Consider the following 18,796-nt stretch of genomic DNA (forward strand, 5'->3'; position numbering starts at 1 on the left):
GTGTGAAGATATTTCTAAAAACCAAAACAACACTACCCAAGCAAAAAGCATTTTGAAGCCACCAGCTGAGGCTCTCCTCATCCCCCCAAGCTAAAACCTTTCCCGGGGTAGATACTGGTCTGCCCACCAGCTTAAGAAGTGAGCATCTCCGAAGGGGCTGCAGTACCCCCAGAGCACAGGCCAGCGGTGCAGGTGAAGGGGATGGCGAGCGCATCAGAAGCAATGTGGCCAAGGGAACCAGCGTCTGCAGCCTCCTGTGAAGTATGCCTATGCTTGGAGAGGCTGGAAACAACTCTAAAACCCTCTCAATTGGAGATGGTTCTGTTTCAGAGGTCACCTCCTCTGTTATCTCTCTTCAAAACCGCCCCAAAGTGAGCTCTACTGTGCAGGTATTAAAACTGGTATCTTGGCAACAGGTGGCAAGCTTTCGACCTCTATGGTCGCACCACAGTACTTCTCCTTTCGGATGCATTTTTTTCCCCAAAAGTAGGAATGGTTGCCCCCTTCAAGTCCTCATCGTAGGTTATCGATCACTCTTGAAAGTCTAAACAACTTCTACTTTGAATTAGGGTAATTGGAATCGACAGATGAGTGAGACATGGTTCCAACCTTGAGAAGCACTCAGTCAGGTGTGCAGAGCTACACCAGCTGAGGCAGAGTCCTCCAGATACTGATGGAGACATTGAGGAATTTGTCACAGACTTTAATAAACTTCTTTTCCTTTCCCCTTACAAACCTCAAAACCAGCGCCCTACTGAAGCAGGAGTTTTCGGTTTCGCCTGTATGTAATAGCCCTGGTCAGAGAGACAAAGCCCACCGGTTAGAAAAAGAACTTCAGACCCCACCAGGTCTACTGACCACCCAAAACTTTCCCTCCAATCATTGGCGTTATTTGGCTCAGCCAGTGACATCATGAGTCTCTGGGCAGATTTCCAGGGTTCTCAGCCAATCAGTTACGTGAGGAGGGAGGAGAGAAAAGTTGGGACTGGGAGAGAGGATATGAAATGTGAAAACAGAAAGAAGGGAAAAAGACAGGAGGCTCTGGATTGAGGACCCAGGAAAGACTTAATGGGGCCCAGGGGTGGGGGAGAGCATGGGGCCACACCCACCAGCTCTCTCCTGGGCCCAGAGAGGAGAGAGAGAAATGGACAGAGAGATATGAAAGAAAGAAAAAAGAGGTGCGGAGAGACAGAGGGAAACAGAGAGAGAGGCATAAAGTGACTGCGGAGGAGATTCCCAAATGACACAGTGACTGATCCAGGGCAGTGCCATTCCTTGAGGGGTCCAGTGGGGGCATTTGGCGACCTCAGGAGAGGGCAGGGATGACTCACGAAGCCACGATGATACCGAAGGCCAAGACAGCAAGACACACGGAAATGATGCTGCCAGTCAGGCCAGGACTCCATTGGAATTCATTTTTCTTATGATACTGCAGGTCCATGCGGGGCTGCCCGTCGACTGGGGTGGAGGGGTGGGCGGTCGAGAGGGAGGGGAAACAGCCCGACCTCCAAGTCATCACCCTTCCTTGGGCATGCACCCACACCCACCTGCTCACTCCGCAACCTGGCCAGGGTCGGGCTTCTCTCTCCCTTCTCCCTGCTTGGTCCCTGCCCTTTCCTGGGTCTGACTTTTTGATTTATCCGTTCCACATATTCTGTGTCCCAGGCACCTTTCTAGGCTTTTGGGATACTGCTGGAAATTCCTTTGGCAAAATCCTTGCTCTCATGGAGCAGTCAACATAGCACAGCGCCAAATGCATCTCATTGGATGGGAGGTGGAGGTGGCGGAGAGGACTTGGTGAAAATGTTAGTCCCTCAGTTCTGACTCTTTGCAACCCCATGGACTGTAGCCTGTCAGGCTCCTCTGTCCATGGAATTCTCCAGGCAAGAATACTGGAGTGGGCTGCCATTCCCTTCTTCAGGGGATCTTCTTGACCCAGGGATTAAACCAGGTCTCCTGCATTGCAGGCAGATTCTTTACCATCTGAGCCACCAGGGAAGCCCACATCTCCCAGGGAAGTGATCCTTTAGTTTGTGATCGGGGAGTTCTCTCTGAGGAGGGGAATTCTGCGACTTTATTGAAGTAAGGGACAAAGAGCAGCAGTGAGAGAGTGGGAACAGCGTGTGAAAAGGTTGAACATAACTATTCAACCTTGATGGATTTATAGCAGTTCACTGTATTACGCTTTGTACTATAAAGATACATATTTTTAAAGCCTCTGAATGAGTGAATTCAGCACGTCCTGCCATACTCCCCAAGTATGGCACTGGCTATAAATAAAATGCTTTTCTAGTACCTGCCATTTTGGCCTTAGAAGCATTGTAAAGTTACAGAGGGGTCTTCCAATTAGTAGGAGGAAAGTGAATTTCAGAATATGGAAGCAACTTCTGGGCCATACAGTAATCAAATGGCAAGGGAAGAGTTCAAGGTTGTATGTGGGAGACCTCAAAAGCCATATTCAGGAGTTCTCTCATGGTTGGGTGGCTAAGACTCTGCCCGCACTCCCAATACAGGGGGCCATGTGTTCCATCCCTGATCAGAGAATTAGATCCCACACGCTGCAGCTAAGACCTGGTACAGCCAAATAAATAAATAAACATCTTTTTAAAAAGCCATATTCACTGGGATGTGGCTGACTTCACCTCTCATGCACCTGTACCATGCCTTCCCCTACTCCAGGAGCTTACTGAAACAGTACTTTTCTCTGATGCATTTGGGACTGATCATCTGACAATGTAAACAATCCAGGACTTCTTCTTTCAGCAAGCCTGAGCAAGAGGAAAGGGAGAAGTGGGATGAGGGGAGATACCAGAGGACTGGCAAAGGGCAGGAAGGCAGAAGGGGAAAGAAGAGAGGGAGTCCCTTGGCCTTCCTGAATTTGGAGGTCCCATTTTGCTCAATGCACTGATGAGTCACATTAAAAATAATTTGTACATAATTACTCCAGTACTCTTGCCTAGAAAATCCCATGGACGGAGGAGCCTGGTGGGCTGCAGTCCATGGGGTTGCTAAGAGTCAGACACGACTGAGCGACTTCACTTTCACTTTTCACTTTCATGCATTGGAGAAGGAAATGGCAACCCACTCCAGTGTTCTTGCCTGGAGACTCCCAGGGATGGGGGAGCCTGGTGGGCTGCCGTCTATGGGGTTGCACAGAGTCGGACAGGACTGAAGTGACTTAGCAGCAGCACTGAAGGGTGGAATTAGTTGTGTAGTTGACTTAACATTCAGTTGGTAGACATGTGATTATGTTAAATTAATTTTAAATTAAATGTCTACCACAAGAATGTGCTTTCTTCTCTGTTCTCATTCTGCTGCCCCCAGAGGCATAGATTGGCTGCCTGCTCACTCATCCGTCTTCCCTGCTTCCTGACACACAGGAAGACTACATTTCCCAAGCTCCTTTGCAGTAGGTTGCACCCATGTGACTGAGTTCTGGCCAATGGAAGGTAGGCAGAGGGATGTATGTCACGCCCAGACCTAGTTATAAAAGGCCCTGCGGGATTCTCTATTTACTCTCCCTTCTGGAGCTAGCTTAGCAGCTATGATATAGGTGCAGCCTGGATTCTTGAGCTACTTGGAATATCTGTTCAACTTTCAATGGAATTTTGGCAAAAGAGAAATAAACCCTTTTTCCGTTAAACCACTGAGATGTGGGGGTTTATTTTTCACTACAACATAGCCTATCCTAGCCTAAAATCTCCCCCACAAATCCTTTTTTGCAGGTTGCAATGACTTTCATAAGCCCTCAAAAGTTAGATACCCCTTGGTGCCATAGCTTTGGGGTAGAGGAAATACCAGATGGCGTAGGTATGATAGCAGGGCTTGATTTGGGGGGGACAAGGTGAAAAGGGGGTAAAGTGAAGTGAAAGTTGCTCAGTCGTGTCCAACTCTTTGTGACCCAATGAACTATACAGTCCATGGAATTCTCCAGGCCAGAATACTGGAGTGGGTAGCCTTTCCCTTCTCCAGGGGATCTTCCCAACCCAGGGATTGAACCCAGGTCTCCCACATTGCAGGTGGATTCTTTACTAGCTGAGCCACAAGGAAGCCCAAAAGGGTAGGAGGGTAGCAAAGGGAAGAACAGACAATAAACCCAGGACTTACGGCAAATTTTGGGATCGCAGGCTGCAAGAGAAAAGAACAGAGGTGACTTAGATTGGGCCAGCAATTTAAGAATTTAATGGGAAAGGACTGGGAGAGGGAGGAAGGAGTGAGATTGGAAAAGGAGAGAAGGGAATTTGGGGGAGAGGCAGAGAAGGCTGAGTCATAGGGGAGGTAAAGAGAGGAGTCTGGAAGACAAGGTGGGAGAAGGGAATCAAGTGATGATGAGGAAGGGGAGAAGGGGGCTTAGTGGAGAGAGATGCCACACCTTTTAATTCATATGATCTTAACACTTTCTTGAGTTCCTTGATTACCTTCTCTCTAAGAGTCACCAGCTCATCCAGCAGAGGCTCATCTGAGGAAAGAAGCAGATCCTTACTTGATGGGAGGCACTCAGCAAGCCGCCTCACCTGCAGCTTCAAAGAGAACAGGTGATGGGAATTCCCTGCTGGTCCATTGGTTAGGACTCGGAACTTTCACTGCCGAGGGCAGGATTATCCCCAGTTGAGATGCAGCCAAAACAAACATTTGAAAGAATAGGGGAGGGATGAGGAAACTCCTTTTCTAAGCAAGACTGTCTATTCCTCTGGATCCGCTGGGCAAATCTATGGCCTGGAGAACCTACGTCTACCTTCTGATCCACTGCAGGGACCCAGGCTAAACCATCCTCCCTTGGCCTCAGTTTCCTCATCTGGTAAGTAATAGAAGGGTGGACTCGAGCACCTCTCCTCTCCTTTTCCCTGACCTGCTCTCCTCTTTTCTTCTATTCTGTCTGCACTCACACCTTCATGATTTCATCCAGCTGAATAGTTTTGTATATTACCTGGACATGCACTGTCCAATATGGCAGTCACTAGACACACATGAGGATTGAGCACTTGAAATGGGCTAGTCTGAATTGAGAGATGATGTTAGTATAAAACGTATGCTGGATTTCAAAGACAGGGTATGAAAAAAATAACTATGACGTCTCAATAGTTTTTGTGTTGCTCTCATGTTCAAACGGTAATATTTTAGGTATTAGGTTAAATAAAATCTATTAAAGTTTATTTTACCTGCTTCTGTTTACCTTTTTAAAAGATGTGGCTATCAGAAATTTTTAAATTACCTGTGTGACTATTTGTGCCTCACATATCTCCATTGGACAGCACTGTTCTATATACACTGAGGTTTCCTGAGCTGGTGTCACTAACCTAGACCACTCACTGATATCCAGGGGCATATCTCTAACTACCCATTCAGGATCTCCACCTTCAATGTCTAACAGGCATTTTAAACTCAGTGAGTCCAAGACTGAACCTTGACATCCTCCTCCAAACCCACTTCCAACTCCATCTATGAAGACGAAGTCTTTTCCATCTTCATTGAGGGAGCCATCATGTTTCTAGTTACCCAAGCCAAAATCCTTGGTGCTTTGGCTCTTTTTTTCTTACATTTAATATGCAATTTGTCAACATGCATGTGAGCAAACCTTGTCTGTGAATATTCAAGAGAGGTCCAGAAATCCAACATTTCTTAGCCCCTCCACCTGCCATCCTGGTGCCAGCCATCATCGTCTCTTGCCTGGGCCATTGATTGCTACAACCTTCCCACTGGTCCCCCAGCCTTCCCCACTGCCCTGCTTAATCTGTTCTCTGCAGACAGAGGGACCCCATTAAAAGCTCAGGCAGTTCACTAGCATCACGCTTCTGCCCAGAATCCTCCTATGTGACCCAGAGTAGAAGTCAAAAGTCCTTACCGTTAAAAGTCCCTACCAATTAATGGGTACCAATCTATGCATGCCCACCCTGTTACCTCTAGAATCTCATCTTGTACAGTTCTCCCTTGCTCTCTCTTCTCTCCACTCCAGCCTCCCTGGCCTCCTCGAGGTTCTGTGAATATGCCAATCATTGACCCATCTCAGGTATTACCGTGGTTATCCTTTCTGCTTCAGCCTTCTACCCTAGACTTCTACCCCTTCATAGTTGCTTCCCCCTCTCCTCTACATCTTTTCTCACATGCTAATCTTTCAGTGACATCCTTCTTGGCTGCCTTATTTTTTAAAAAACCATCCTTTTATGTATTTATTTTTTTATTTTTGGCTGCACCACGCTGCATGTGGGATCTTAATTCCCAGACCAGGGATTGAATCCATGCCCCCTGCAGTGGAAGTGCGGAGTCTTAACCACTGGACCACCAGGGAAGTCCCCTGGCTGCCCTGTTTTTACCTGCGAGCCCCGCCCCTATTCCCAGCACTCCCTATCCCCTGGTCCCTGCTTTATTCTTTTCTCCATGGCATTTGGCCCCATTTGACATATTGTCTAGTAAAGGGTTAACTCAGAAGGCCTGAGTTGTCCAAATGTGCACATTCCACAAAAGCTTTGGCTCTCATCTGACTCCCTGCCTCCTGGGAGGTAACCTCTAAGTCCTTTGGAATATCCTGCCTGTCAAGTGTGTCTGTCTTTACTTGGGAGCCTTGGGCCACACCATGTAGTCTATGCTAACGATGTGATTCATGGTGGTGGCTGTGGGCCACAGGGTAGCAGGTCGATCTCTGGGGGAGCTGGAGACAGAATAACTAAGATCAGCCACTTGGGTGCTCCATGCCTATGTAGCCAACCTCCAATAATATTAGTTGGTAGAATCATTGACCCAGGCTCTTCAAAAATGTCATTGTTATAAAAGACAGCTGAATCAGAACAGATCCAGAGTTGAAAGAAAACTAGTGATGAATGGCATGATTGAAACAATTGGGAACATTTGAATGAAGATTACTTACTAGATAATAGTATGGAATTGTAATATAAATCTGTATACACTGTAATATAAATTCCAAGTTACATTCATTGTGCGAGAGAATGTCTTTGTTTTTAGAAGATTGCCTGCTGAAGAATTTAAAGTGTCACTAACTCTGAAATGGTCACACACACACACACACACACACACAGACCAAATGTGGCAATAGGCTATCATGTAGTGAAATGGTAAGAATGGTGAATTCCCTAGTGGCTCAGACAGTAAAGTGTCTGCCTACAATGTGGGAGACCCAGGTTCGATCCCTGGGTCGGGAAGATCCTCTGGAGAAGGAAATGGCAACCCATTCCAGTAATCTTGCCTGGAAAATCCCAAGGAGGAGGAGCCTGATAGGCTCCAGTCCATGGGGTCGCAAAGAGTTGGACACGAATGAGTGACTTTACTTTCACTTTCCAGTGGCTAAGACTTCCTGCTCCCAAAGCAGGGGGCTCTGGTTTGATCCTTGGGTTGGGGAACTAGATTCCACATGCTGCAACTAAGACCTGGCACAACCAAATTAAAAATATTTAAAAAGAATGGTGTATAGGTGCTTATTGTATTATTCATACAACTTTTCTATTAGAAGTTCTTTGAAATATAAAAATCAGTTTTTTTTTTTAAAGGTGAGAGCTTTAAAAATGACTGATGTTCAAGCCCCATCCCCTGTATTCTGATTTAATTGGCCTGGGCTCCTAGACTGTTTTAAAAGTTTCCTAGGGGATTCCAGCCTACAGCCTGAGTTGAAACCTGTGGCTATAAGCTTTTTTGTGAAGGTCCATCCCGACAGTCAATATTTTCAGGGCCATATGGTCATTGTCCCTACTCAGCTCTGCCTTGGTGAGCAGGAGCAACATAAACAATACCTACATAAATGGGTGTGGCTGTGTTCCAATAAAACTTTATTTGCCAAAAAGAAAAAAACAACGGGGCTGGCATGTTGCCTAACCCCTCTGAGTCTCAGTCTTCCCCTCCGTAAAGGGCAGGTCACAACAACGCCTACCTTGATGAACTGTCCTAGGCTTTTCTAGAACGCTGTCAGACACACAGTAAAGGCTATACGTGCGATTGCTTTTATTTTTGTATGAAGAGAAGGCTTAGTGGACCGGTGGAAAGGGAGGAGGGGCAAGGGAGCTGGGAAAAGGTTTTCCCTCTTAGCTCCTACCTCTCAGAGAACTAGCCATTAAGTTGCTTGTTTGATTCTTGACAAAGGACGCCACTAGGTCCAGACGGTCTGTCCCTGGGGACGAGAGGGGAGGAAATTCCCGTGGGTCCCTGGGAAAGCCAAGGGATCATCGACTCCATCTCCCTTCGGGATGGCCCCGCCCCCCCGCTCGAGGGCGTGGCCTCCCCGCCCAGCCTCGGGCTCGCCCACTGGTCCCTTTCTCCAAGGTCCAGGGCCCTCTCCCCGCCCCAGCACGCACCCACTCTGCCCACAAAGGCGTTTAGCGCGTAGTCCCGGAAGAAAGGCCCTTCCATGCCCCGCAGCACGACCTGAGCGCGGGCCTGCAGCTGCCCTTGTTGGAACCGGCTGGGGATGAGGGCGAGGCGCAGCTGCTTCAGGGCCTCCCGCACCGAGTTGTCACACTGCAGGCAGCCCCAGTCTCGGCGGGCGCTCAGGCCCAAGAGCAGCAGAAGGGCCCAGGCTAGAGGCATGGCGGGGCCTTTGTGACGTCACAGAGGGCACCCCGGTCGGCCCCGCCCCTCAGGCAGAGGAGGGGTCAGGGAGGCCCGGGGGTAGTGCGCGCTGGGGCGGGTTGGCTGAGCACCTACTGTGTGCCAGGCGTGGAGCTGGGAGCTAAGGAGACAGTCTTCAGAACCCAGAAGTCTCTGCCCTGTGCTCTTGGATCTAACATTCATTCTTTCAACTTATGTGTATTGAGCACCTACTATGTGCCAGGTGCTCCTCCAGAAATTAGGGTTAGAGCTGAGAAAAGCAGGAGCTCCTTGTTCTCTTCAGCACTTACATTCTTTAATTCAACAGATATTTATTGAACACCTACTATGTGCCCGGCCCAGTTCTAGGCTCCTAATGGAGCTCGGAGACAGAGATAGTCTCTACTCACATAGTTTACCGTTAAAGAAATGTCAGTGGAAAGCCCACTATGTACTGGGCGCTGGAGACACACTGAAGGAGATGGACACAGTTCCTGTTCACGGGGTTCCTTCTAGCAGAGGTGGAAGGAGGTGAGCCAGGAAAAAGAAATGTAAAACCTAGTAAACAGATTAGTAAATAAGATCCTGACACAGCATTAAGTGCTGAGAAGCAAATAAACCCTGTGATATATGATGAGCTCCTGGTATGCTAGTGCCCCGAGGTCAGGGTTGTGTTCACTGCTCTTGTCTAATGTCTGGCACGCCCTAGGTGCTTGATAAATGTTTAACAAATTCAGTGATGCCACAGAAGAGGAAAATGTACTTTGTTTTTGCCCTGGGTTTTTTTTTTTTTTTTAATCTTCAAACCTAGAGAAAATTTGCAGGAGCAGTATAATAAATACTCGAATATACCGTATTAACACTCACATCCTCTGTATGTCTCTCTCTCCAAAATGAAGTAGGGCAAAGGCTAACAGTTTTGCAAACTTTAAGAGGGTCATAGTAAACACCGTCTTCCAACAACAAAAGAGACAACGCTGCTGCTGCTGCTGCTAAGTCGCTTCAGTCGTGTCCGACTCTGTGCGACCCCATAGACGGCAGCCCACCAGGCTCCCCCGTCCCTGGGATTCTCCAGGCAAGAACACTGGAGTGGGTTGCCATTTCCTTCTCCAATGCATGAAAGTGAAAAGTGAAAGTGAAGTCGCTCAGTCGTGTCCGACTCCCAGCGACCCCATGGACTGCAGCCCACCTGGCTCCTCCGTCCGTGGGATTTTCCAGGCAAGAGTACTGGAGTGGGGTGCATTGCCTTCTCCAAGAGACAACTCTACACATGGACATTACCAGATGGTAAATACTGAAATCAGAGGGATTATATTCTTTGCAGCTGAAGATGGAGAAGCTCTATACAGTCAGCAAAAACAGGACTGGGAGCTGACTGTGGCTCAGATCATGAACTCCTTATTGCAAAATTCTGACTTAAATTGAAGAAAGTAGGGAAAACCACTAGACCATTCAGGTATGACCTAAATCAAACCCCTTACGATTATACAGTGGAAGTGACAAATAGATTCAAGGGATTACATATGATAGAGTGCCTGAAGAACTACTAACATTGTAGTGTTCGTGACATTGTACAGGAGGCAGTGACCAAGATCATCCCCAAGAAAAAGAAATGCAAAAAGGCAAAATGGTTGTCTGAGGAGGCCTTACAAATAGCTGAGAAAAGAAGAGGCGCTAAAGGCAAAGGAGAAAAGGAAAGATATACCCATCTGAATGCGGAGTCCCAAAGAACAGCAAGGAGAGATAAGAAAGCCTTCCTCAGTGATCAATGCAAAGAAATAGAGGAAAACAATAGAATAGGAAAGACTAGAGATCTGTTCAAGAAAATATAACATGTAGAGATTAATTAAATGTTAGTTTCAATTAAAAATGGACAAAGGATTTGAATAGATATTTCTTCAAAGAAGATATAAGAATGGCAAATAAGCACCTGAAAAGATGCTCAATGTCACTGAGCATTAGGAGAATGCAAATCAAAACCACAGTGAGAGGACCTTCCTGGTGGTGCAGTGGATAAGAATCCTCCTGCCAATGCAGGGGACACGGGTTCAGTCCCTGGTCCAGGAAGATTCCACTTGCCAAGGAGCAGCTAAGCTTGTGCACCACAACCACTGATCCTGTGCTCTAGAGCCTGTGAACTGCAACTGCTGAGCCCACGTGTTGCAACTACTGAAGCCCGTGTACCCCTAGAGCCTCTGATCTGCAACAAGAGAAGCCACCAGAATAAGAAGCCCAGGTACCACAACTACAGAGTAGCCCCCACTCTCCAGAACTAAAGGAAGCCCGAGTACAGCAGCAAAGACCTAGCACAGCCAAGCATAAATAAATAAAAGAAATAATTAAAAAAATTAAAAAAACCACAATGAGCTACCACCTCACACCAATTAAGATGGCTACCATCTAAAAAACAGAAAATGACAAGTCTTGGTAAAGATGTGGAGAAATGGAAGCCTTGTAGACTGTCATTGGGAATGTAAAATGGCACCACTGCAATGGAAAACAGTATGGATGTTTCTCAAATAATTAAAAATAAAATTACTATATGACCCAGAAATTCGACTTCTAGGTATTTATCCAAAAGAATTGAAAAGAGACTGAAAAAGATCTTTGTACACCCATCTTCATAGCACCATTATTCACAAAAACTGAAATGTGGAAGCAACCCATCGACTAACAAATGGGTGAACAAAATGCAGTATACACATGCAACGGGATATTATTCAGTCAAAAAGGAAGGAAATTCTGATATACGTGACAGCACAGATAAACCTTGGTGGTCACTATGCTAAGTGGAATAAAGCCGGTCACAAAAGACACATACTGCATAATTCTACTTATACAAGGTATCTAGAATACCTAAAGTAAATTCACACTCAGGATTTTTAACATTGGTTTGATTGGTTTAACCATATTCGAACTTTCTTAAATGCCTCGTGACACTTTGCTGCTTCACCTCCTCTGAGAAGTCCTCCCACATTACTCCTCCCTGTAAAGCATGTCTCCTTCTGTTCTCCTCTATTTTCGGGATCAGCCTATACCCTGAAAGGGCCAGGTTGTAAATATTTTAGGATTTGTGATCCATAGTTCTCTTGCTACTGTAATAGGAAAGCAGCCACAGACAATATGGAAATGAAAAGGTGTGTCCCAATAAAACTTTATTTATAGACACTGAAATTCGAATTGCATGGTTTTCACATGTCACAAAATGTTATTCAGACTTTTTAAACCTTTCAGTTCAGTTCAGTTGCTCAGTTGTGTCCGACTCTTTGTGACCTCATGGACCGCAGCACACCAGACCTCCCTGTCCATCACCAACTCCCAGAGTTTACTCAAACTCTTGTCCATTGAGTCGGTGATGCCATCCAACCATCTCATCCTCTGTCATCCCCTTCTTCTCCTGCCCTCAATCTTTCCCAGCATCAGGGTCTTTTCCAATGAGTCAGCTTTTCGCATCAGGTGGCCAAAGTATTGGAGTTTCAGCTTCAACATCAATCCTTCCAATTAATATTCAGGACTGATTTCCTTTAGGATGGACTGGTTGGATCTCCTTGCAGTCTGAGGGACTCTCAAGAGTCTTCTCCAATACCACAGTTCAAAAGCATCAATTCTTCTGTGCTCAGCTTTCTTTATAGTCCAACTCTCACATCCATACATGACTAACCTTTAGAGATGTAAAAACTATTTTTAGCTGAAGAGTCGTGGTGGTTTGCCATTAACTCTAACTCATTATCCTGTTAGTTTCTGCCATAACATTAATTATAATTATTTTTTGTCTTTCTTTTATATCATCTGATGAGCCCCTTGAGGCCAAGAACCATGTGTATCTTCTTTACCAGCATGTCCCCAACCCCTAGCAGGGAATCTGTAATCTATTCAAACTTAGATTTAAAAAAAAAATGGAACCTCAATTCAGTTATCTAAACCCTTTAAATGTATTTGGAAAAATATTTCAGTATGGGAATCTACCTCTTCAACTGTAAATGTAATGAAGTCTAAATAGAGCTCAAGTGTTTTTAACGAAAAAACTAGTGTCCACATTAACCTGGGCTGTCCTGAGAACACTTTAAAGGCTCAGTACAATAATAGGTAAACTAGTTCAATAATTTTTATATTGGTTGCAAGTTGAAGTGATAATATTTTGGATCTATTGAGTTAAAGAAAACACTATAATTAGTGTCACCTGTTTCTTTTTACCTTTTATTTTGGCCAGCAGAAAGTTTGAAATCACATGTGGGGCTTGAATTATGTTTGAATTAGACATTGCTGGTCTAGCACATAGATGGTGCCAATAGGTATCATTTGAATTGAATTAGATGTGATTCTAATTCTAATTGAATTAGCTGGGGTTAATGGGAAGAATTCTCCAAGCCAGGCTTCAGCAGTATGTGAACCGTGAACTTCCAGATGTTCAAGCTGGTTTTAGAAAAGGCAGAGGAACCAGAGATCAAATTGCCAACATCTGCTGGATCATTGAAAAAGCAAGAGAGTTCCAGAAAAACATCTATTTCTGCTTTATTGACTATGCCAAAGCATTTGACTGTGTGGATCACAATAAACTGTGGAAAATTCTGAAAGAGATGGGAATATCAGACCACCTGACCTGCCTCTTGAGAAATCTGTATGCAGGTCAGGAAGCAACAGTTAGAACTGGACATGGAACAACAGACTGGTTCCAAATAGAAAAATGAGTACATCAAGGCTATATATCATCACCCTGCTTATTTAACTTATATGCAGAGTAAATCATGAGAAATGCTGGGCTGGATGAAGCACAAGCTGGAATCAAGACATGCTGATGACACCACCCTTATGGCAGAAAGTGAAGAAGAACTAAAGAGGCTCTTGATGAAAGTGAAAGAGGAGAGTGAAAAAGTTGGCTTAAAGCTCCAACATTCAGAAAACTAAGATCATGGCATCTGGTCCCATCACTTCATGGCAAATAGATGGGGAGACAGTGGAAACAGTGACAGACTTTAATTTTGGGGGCTCCAAAATCACTGCAGATGGTGACTGTAGTCATGAAATTAAAAGACGCTTGCTCCTTGGAAGGAAAGTTATGACCAACCTAGACAGTATATAAAAAGCAGAGACATTATTTTGCCAATAAAGGTCCATCTAGTCAAAGCTATGGTTTTTCCAGTGGTCATGCATGGGTGTGACAGTCGGACTATAAAGAAAACTGAGAGCCGAAGAATTGATGCTTTTGAACTGTGGTGTTGGAGAAGACTCTTGAGAGTCCCTTGGACTGCAAGGAGATCCAACCAGTCCGTCCTAAAGGAGATCAGTCCCGGGTGTTCATCGGAAGGACTGATGTTGAAGCTGAAACTCCAATAGTTTGGCCACCTGATGTGAAGAGCTGACTCATTTGAAAAGACCTTGATGTTGGGAAAGACTGAGGGCAGGAGGAGAAGGGGATGACAGAGGATGAGACGGTTGGATGGCATCACCGACTCAATGGACATGAGACTGAGTAAACTCTGGGAGTTGGTGATGGACAGGTCCTGCGGTCCATGGGGTCGCAGAGTCGGACACGACTGAGTGACTGAACTGAACTGAATGGGAAGAAAAATAATGACTCAAGATGTAATGGGGAGATTGGACCACAAGATGGTGCTCTCACCCCAGTGAAATTCTCTTTTCCACCTGAGAAATCTCACTCTCGGCTTCCTGCCGCCCTCGCCACTTAAAATTACAGCTAATGCGGTGCAGATCAAACTTTGAGACATGAATGAAGATATGCTCTTCCCCGCCCTTTCCTTTTTCCCTATTACCATGCCTCAGGCAGGCAGGGAAGCAAGGGGCTATTTGCCCTAAGAAAAGGAGTTATCAGAAGGGGACGGAAAACAAAGGTGGGGAAACAACTGCAAATTCTTCTGCTTCTAAGCCCCAAAGCCTCAGGTCCAGGTGGGAGGCAGGAAGAATCAGGGAGCAGAACAGGTTTGGTTTCTCTGATGATGTAGCCACGCTAACGCGCCATTTGGTAGAACCTGGTTAAATTGATTATCTGCAGATGTCACAGTCTGGCAATTCCCACTGGTTTTAGAGAAGAGGCTGAAGTCGTTCTCACACTCGCCCATCAGGGAAAAAGATGTTCAACCCAGCGGTGTTTCTAGTGGGGGGGGGAGAGGGGGTCAAAGGCAAGTTGGTGTTCATCACTGGGGAGGAGGAGGTGTCTGTGGGTGTCCAGAACGGAGGGTTCTGTGGGTGGGAAGCAACCGACTAGGCTGTGCTCACACACCAGGAATACATCTGAGTGAAAAATTGTTAACAACCCAGTGCTGTTTATATAAATGTAAAATGCATGTGTCCTAAGCAAAAATACACAATGTGTAAGAGCACCTGCAAAGAAAAGAACCACAATAAACATGATGAAATAGTGACTCTGGCTGGGAAGGAAAAGAGAGCAGGTGGTGAGGGAAAACTGGAGTAAATGAATAAGAAATAAAACACTGGCTTTTGTGTGAACCAGGCAGTTAAGGGTCCTTCTAGGGTCAGACTGCCCGTTTTAATTAATTAGTTAAAATTAAGCTCTGCCACTTAATAATTGGGAGCCCTCCATGAAATTAGGTAATTCTCTCTGTGCCTCAACTGCCTCATCCATAAAATGGGATAACAAGAGTCCTGAAGTTATAGGGTTCTCCCAAGAATGAAAAACGTAAAATATGAGAAAGCTGAATGTCAAAGAATTGATGCCTTTGAATTGTGGTGCTGGAGAAGACTTTTGAGAGTCCCTTGGACTGCAAGGAGATTAAACCAGTCCATCCTAAAGGAAATCAACCCTGAATATTCATTGGAAGGACTGATGAGGAAACTGAAGCTCCAATACTCTGACCACCTGCTGTCAAGAGCAGACTCACTGAAAAAGACCCTGATGTTGGCAAAGATTGAAGGCAAAAGGAGAAGGAGGTGACAGAGGACGAGATGGTTAGAGAGCTTCACTGACTCAGTGGACATGAATTTGAGCAAACTCGGGGAGATAGTGGAGGACAGAGAAGCCTGGCAGGCTACAGTTCATGGGGTCCAAAGAATCGGACACAACTTAGCAACTGAGCTACAACAATATAAAGAGTTTACAATAGTACATAGCAAGTGCTATCTAACAGCTGGTTGTTTTTATATGTTTTAGGAATTGAAGATTATTTACTTTATCTTCTACACCTGAAGTTATTAGAAATGGAAAGGAAAGGGAGGGCTTTTGAGCTGGGGCAGGGGAGAGAGTTGTGTGAGAGAGAAAACAAGATTTGTATGTGAGCATGGGGACTTCTGAGTATGGCAGGGGTGAGGGGGCATGTAAGATGCTTGTATTAGTCAGAGTGGGCTGAATTATGCTTCCGTAACAAATAGCCTGAATATCTCAGTGGCTTAAAACCACAAACTTATTTTTTTGTGATGTCATTTTGGTTGGCTGGTCAGAACTCTGGCAGAGGGGGAAAAAAGAAAAGAACCCACAGTTCTTAAATGCTTTCACTCTCAAATGACACCTGCTTGTTGGCCAAATGAGTCACAAGTCCACATCACACTTTACCAGCGTGAGGAAGAATGATCTTTCAGGGGTCCAGAAGGATTGAGGGTTGGGATATTTGTGAGCAGCTTGAATGATCAGCTTGAAGCCTTCTTGAAACTTAGGGACCTGAGAGCTGAAAAAACTTACCCTGAAAGTCGAGGGCTGGTTCAGAGAGAAGACAAGCCTGTCAGAAAAGTTCTCTCATGCCATTATGGTGGGGTAGTGTAATAATCGCCTACAGCTGTGTAACAAAGTAGCCCCCAGAAGGAGAGGATGGGAGGAACTGAGAGAGTAGCACTGAAACATACGTTACCATATATAAAATAGCCAATGGAAAGTTGCTACATATCACCGGGAGCTCAACCTAGTGCTCTGTGACAACCTGGAGGGCTGGGATGGGGTGAGGGGTGGGAGGGAGGTTCAAGAGGGAAGGGACACTTGTGTACTTATAGAACCAACACGGCATTGTAAAACAATTATCTTCCAATTTTAAAAAAAAGTACCCCCCAAACACACTGCCTGAAAACAACAATAAATGCTTGTTATCTCATAGTTTCTATGGGTCAGGTGTTAGGAGGCGGATAGTTCTGTCACTGGGTCTTGTGACGTTCAGCCTGGGCTGCAGTCATCCGAAGGCCAGACTGGGGCTGGAGAGTCTGCTTCCAGAATGGCTCACTGGCAAGCTGGCACTGGCTCTTGGCAGAAAGTGTTGTGTCCTTGCTGTGTGGGTCTCTCCACAGGCTTGTCAAGGGTCCACAATGTATAGCAGCTGGCTTTCCCCAGAGTGAACATTCCAAAAAAAAAGCCAGGAGGAAGCAGCCATGTCTTTCGTGAACTCGTCTCTGAAGGCACACACCATAGCTTCTAGCATATTCTATCTGTTAGAAGCAAGCCAGTGAGTCTGGCTCACATTCAAAGGAAGGGGAATTAGTCTCCACCTTTTGAAGGGAGGAGGGTCAAAGAATGTGTGAGTATGTTCTAAAACCACCTCTGGCAGCCATATGGTGAAATGGGTGTGTGTCTGGACATCAGAAGTTGCCGTAAACTTCTATAGGCTTAGGGCCACAAGGGAAATGGGGGTCGAAACTGCTGGTTGTTTAGTCGCTTAAGTCGTGTCCGACTCTTTTGCAACCCCATGGACTGTAGCCCTCCAGGCTCCTCTGTCTGTGGGATTTTCTAGGCAAGAATACTGGAGTGGGTTGCCACGTCCTTCTCCAGGGGATTTTCCTGAGCTAGGGATCAAACCAATGTCTCCTGCATTGGCAGGTAGATTCTTTACTACTGAGCCGCTAGGGAAGCCTGCTAGTTGCCACCAAAATCTGATTTCCCCTTGAGCATGTGTTTAATTCAAGTCATCCTCATGACAATCACTCGGTCACAGAACAACACCTTATGGTTACTGAGTCCTTGCTAAGCATCAGGCACCGTCCTAAGTGTTTTCTTTATATTTAATCTCAACACCGACTCAATCAGGCAGGTACAGTTTGACCTCCATTGACAAACAGGGAAACTTCGGAGTGGAGAGGCTAAGTAAACTCTTCTAAGGAGGCACAGCTAATAATAAAAAGAGTGGGAGGGCTGGGATTTGAACCCAGGCAGTCGGGTTCCAGCATCCAGGCTCTGGAACACTGTATGATAAAGAAAAGACGTTATGCTCCACGCACCCATTGTGATCGTAAAAAGCGGTGCCCGCTGCTCCATTATTTTCAGAGGATTTACTGTGCTCTCTGAACCTTGTAAAGTAATTGACATGAAACGGTGTATTGCCTGAATGAAGGCATGATTTAGTACATTTAACGGTCGTGCCACTTTTTAAAAAAATCTCCATGTGATAGCGGTGGAAACTCAGGATTAGCAGGGTCAAACCACTTGCGCTGGGTCGAGTAAATAGAGACAGAAGCAGGAGGGGGACCCGGCAGCCAAGGACGCGGTCCCGGCCATGAGCCGCTCCCCTGGGCAACACCAGTGGCCTGGTTTGGCGTTGGCGCGAGGCAGGCGGGAAAGAATGCCAGGGAAAGGATCTGGGAGGGATCTGGCTTTGAGCCGGGGAGGCGGGGGAGTGGGAGGGGGAGGAGGAATGAGAGATGGCGGTGCCAGCGCCCGGGATGGGGGTGGGGCAGGGGGCTGTTTTCCCACCGTCTGCAGCCCGTGCCCCGCCCCCACGCCCCAGTCCACACCGCGCGGTGGCAGAAAACAGTGGCCTGTTCTCAAGCACTGCCGTGGGAGGAGAAATTGGGACAAGCCCTTTGGAAGACAGTTTGGCAGCATCCGGGAGGGCTGGCAGTCTGCACGTCCCCTCCTCGGCGTGTGCGGGTGAGAAATGGGTGCACGCGGCCGCCAAGGAGACAGGGATGCCCCCAGCCTCCATTCTCTGTAAGGATCCCCAAACCAGCCCAATGTCCATCAACAAGAGACCCACTGGATAAACCCGCTGTGTTCTTTTGTGGATTAGTAAAAATGCATTCCTTTTCCCATTTTAAACCAATCAGGGCTTTCCTTCCCTTTTCAGTAACTGGGTGTTAAAAGGGGCTTCCCAGGTGGCGCTCCTGGTAAAGAACCCGCCTGCCAATGCAGGAGAAGCAGGTTCTATCCCTGGGTGGGGAAGATCCCCTGGAGGCAGGCATAGTAACAAGCTCCAGTATTCCTGTCTGGAGAATCCCATGGACAGAGGAGCCTGGCGGGCTACAGTCTACATGGGTGGCAAAGAGTCTGACACGACTGAAGCGACTTAGCAGGCACCCAGGTATAATAAACAAGTGTTGC

At 46.3% G+C, this 18,796-nt stretch overlaps 1 protein-coding gene across 1 annotated transcript; it reads right to left on the minus strand.

Moving 5' to 3' along the window:
* Nucleotides 1-35: 35 nt before the first annotated feature.
* Nucleotides 36-8,529, minus strand: IZUMO2 (IZUMO family member 2). Its single transcript, XM_055553029.1, has 7 exons — nucleotides 8,298-8,529; nucleotides 8,039-8,113; nucleotides 4,373-4,459; nucleotides 4,108-4,128; nucleotides 2,688-2,768; nucleotides 1,332-1,458; nucleotides 36-794 (listed from the first exon to the last, which is right to left on the minus strand). The coding sequence occupies exons 1-7, from the start codon at nucleotides 8,527-8,529 to the stop codon at nucleotides 752-754; spliced, it is 666 nt and encodes a 221-aa protein (XP_055409004.1). The 3' UTR covers nucleotides 36-751.
* Between the last annotated feature and the right edge of the window lie 10,267 nt (nucleotides 8,530-18,796).

The sequence above is a fragment of the Bubalus kerabau genome, chromosome 17 (genome assembly GCF_029407905.1).
Source record: "Bubalus kerabau isolate K-KA32 ecotype Philippines breed swamp buffalo chromosome 17, PCC_UOA_SB_1v2, whole genome shotgun sequence".
Lineage (NCBI taxonomy): Eukaryota > Metazoa > Chordata > Mammalia > Artiodactyla > Bovidae > Bubalus > Bubalus kerabau.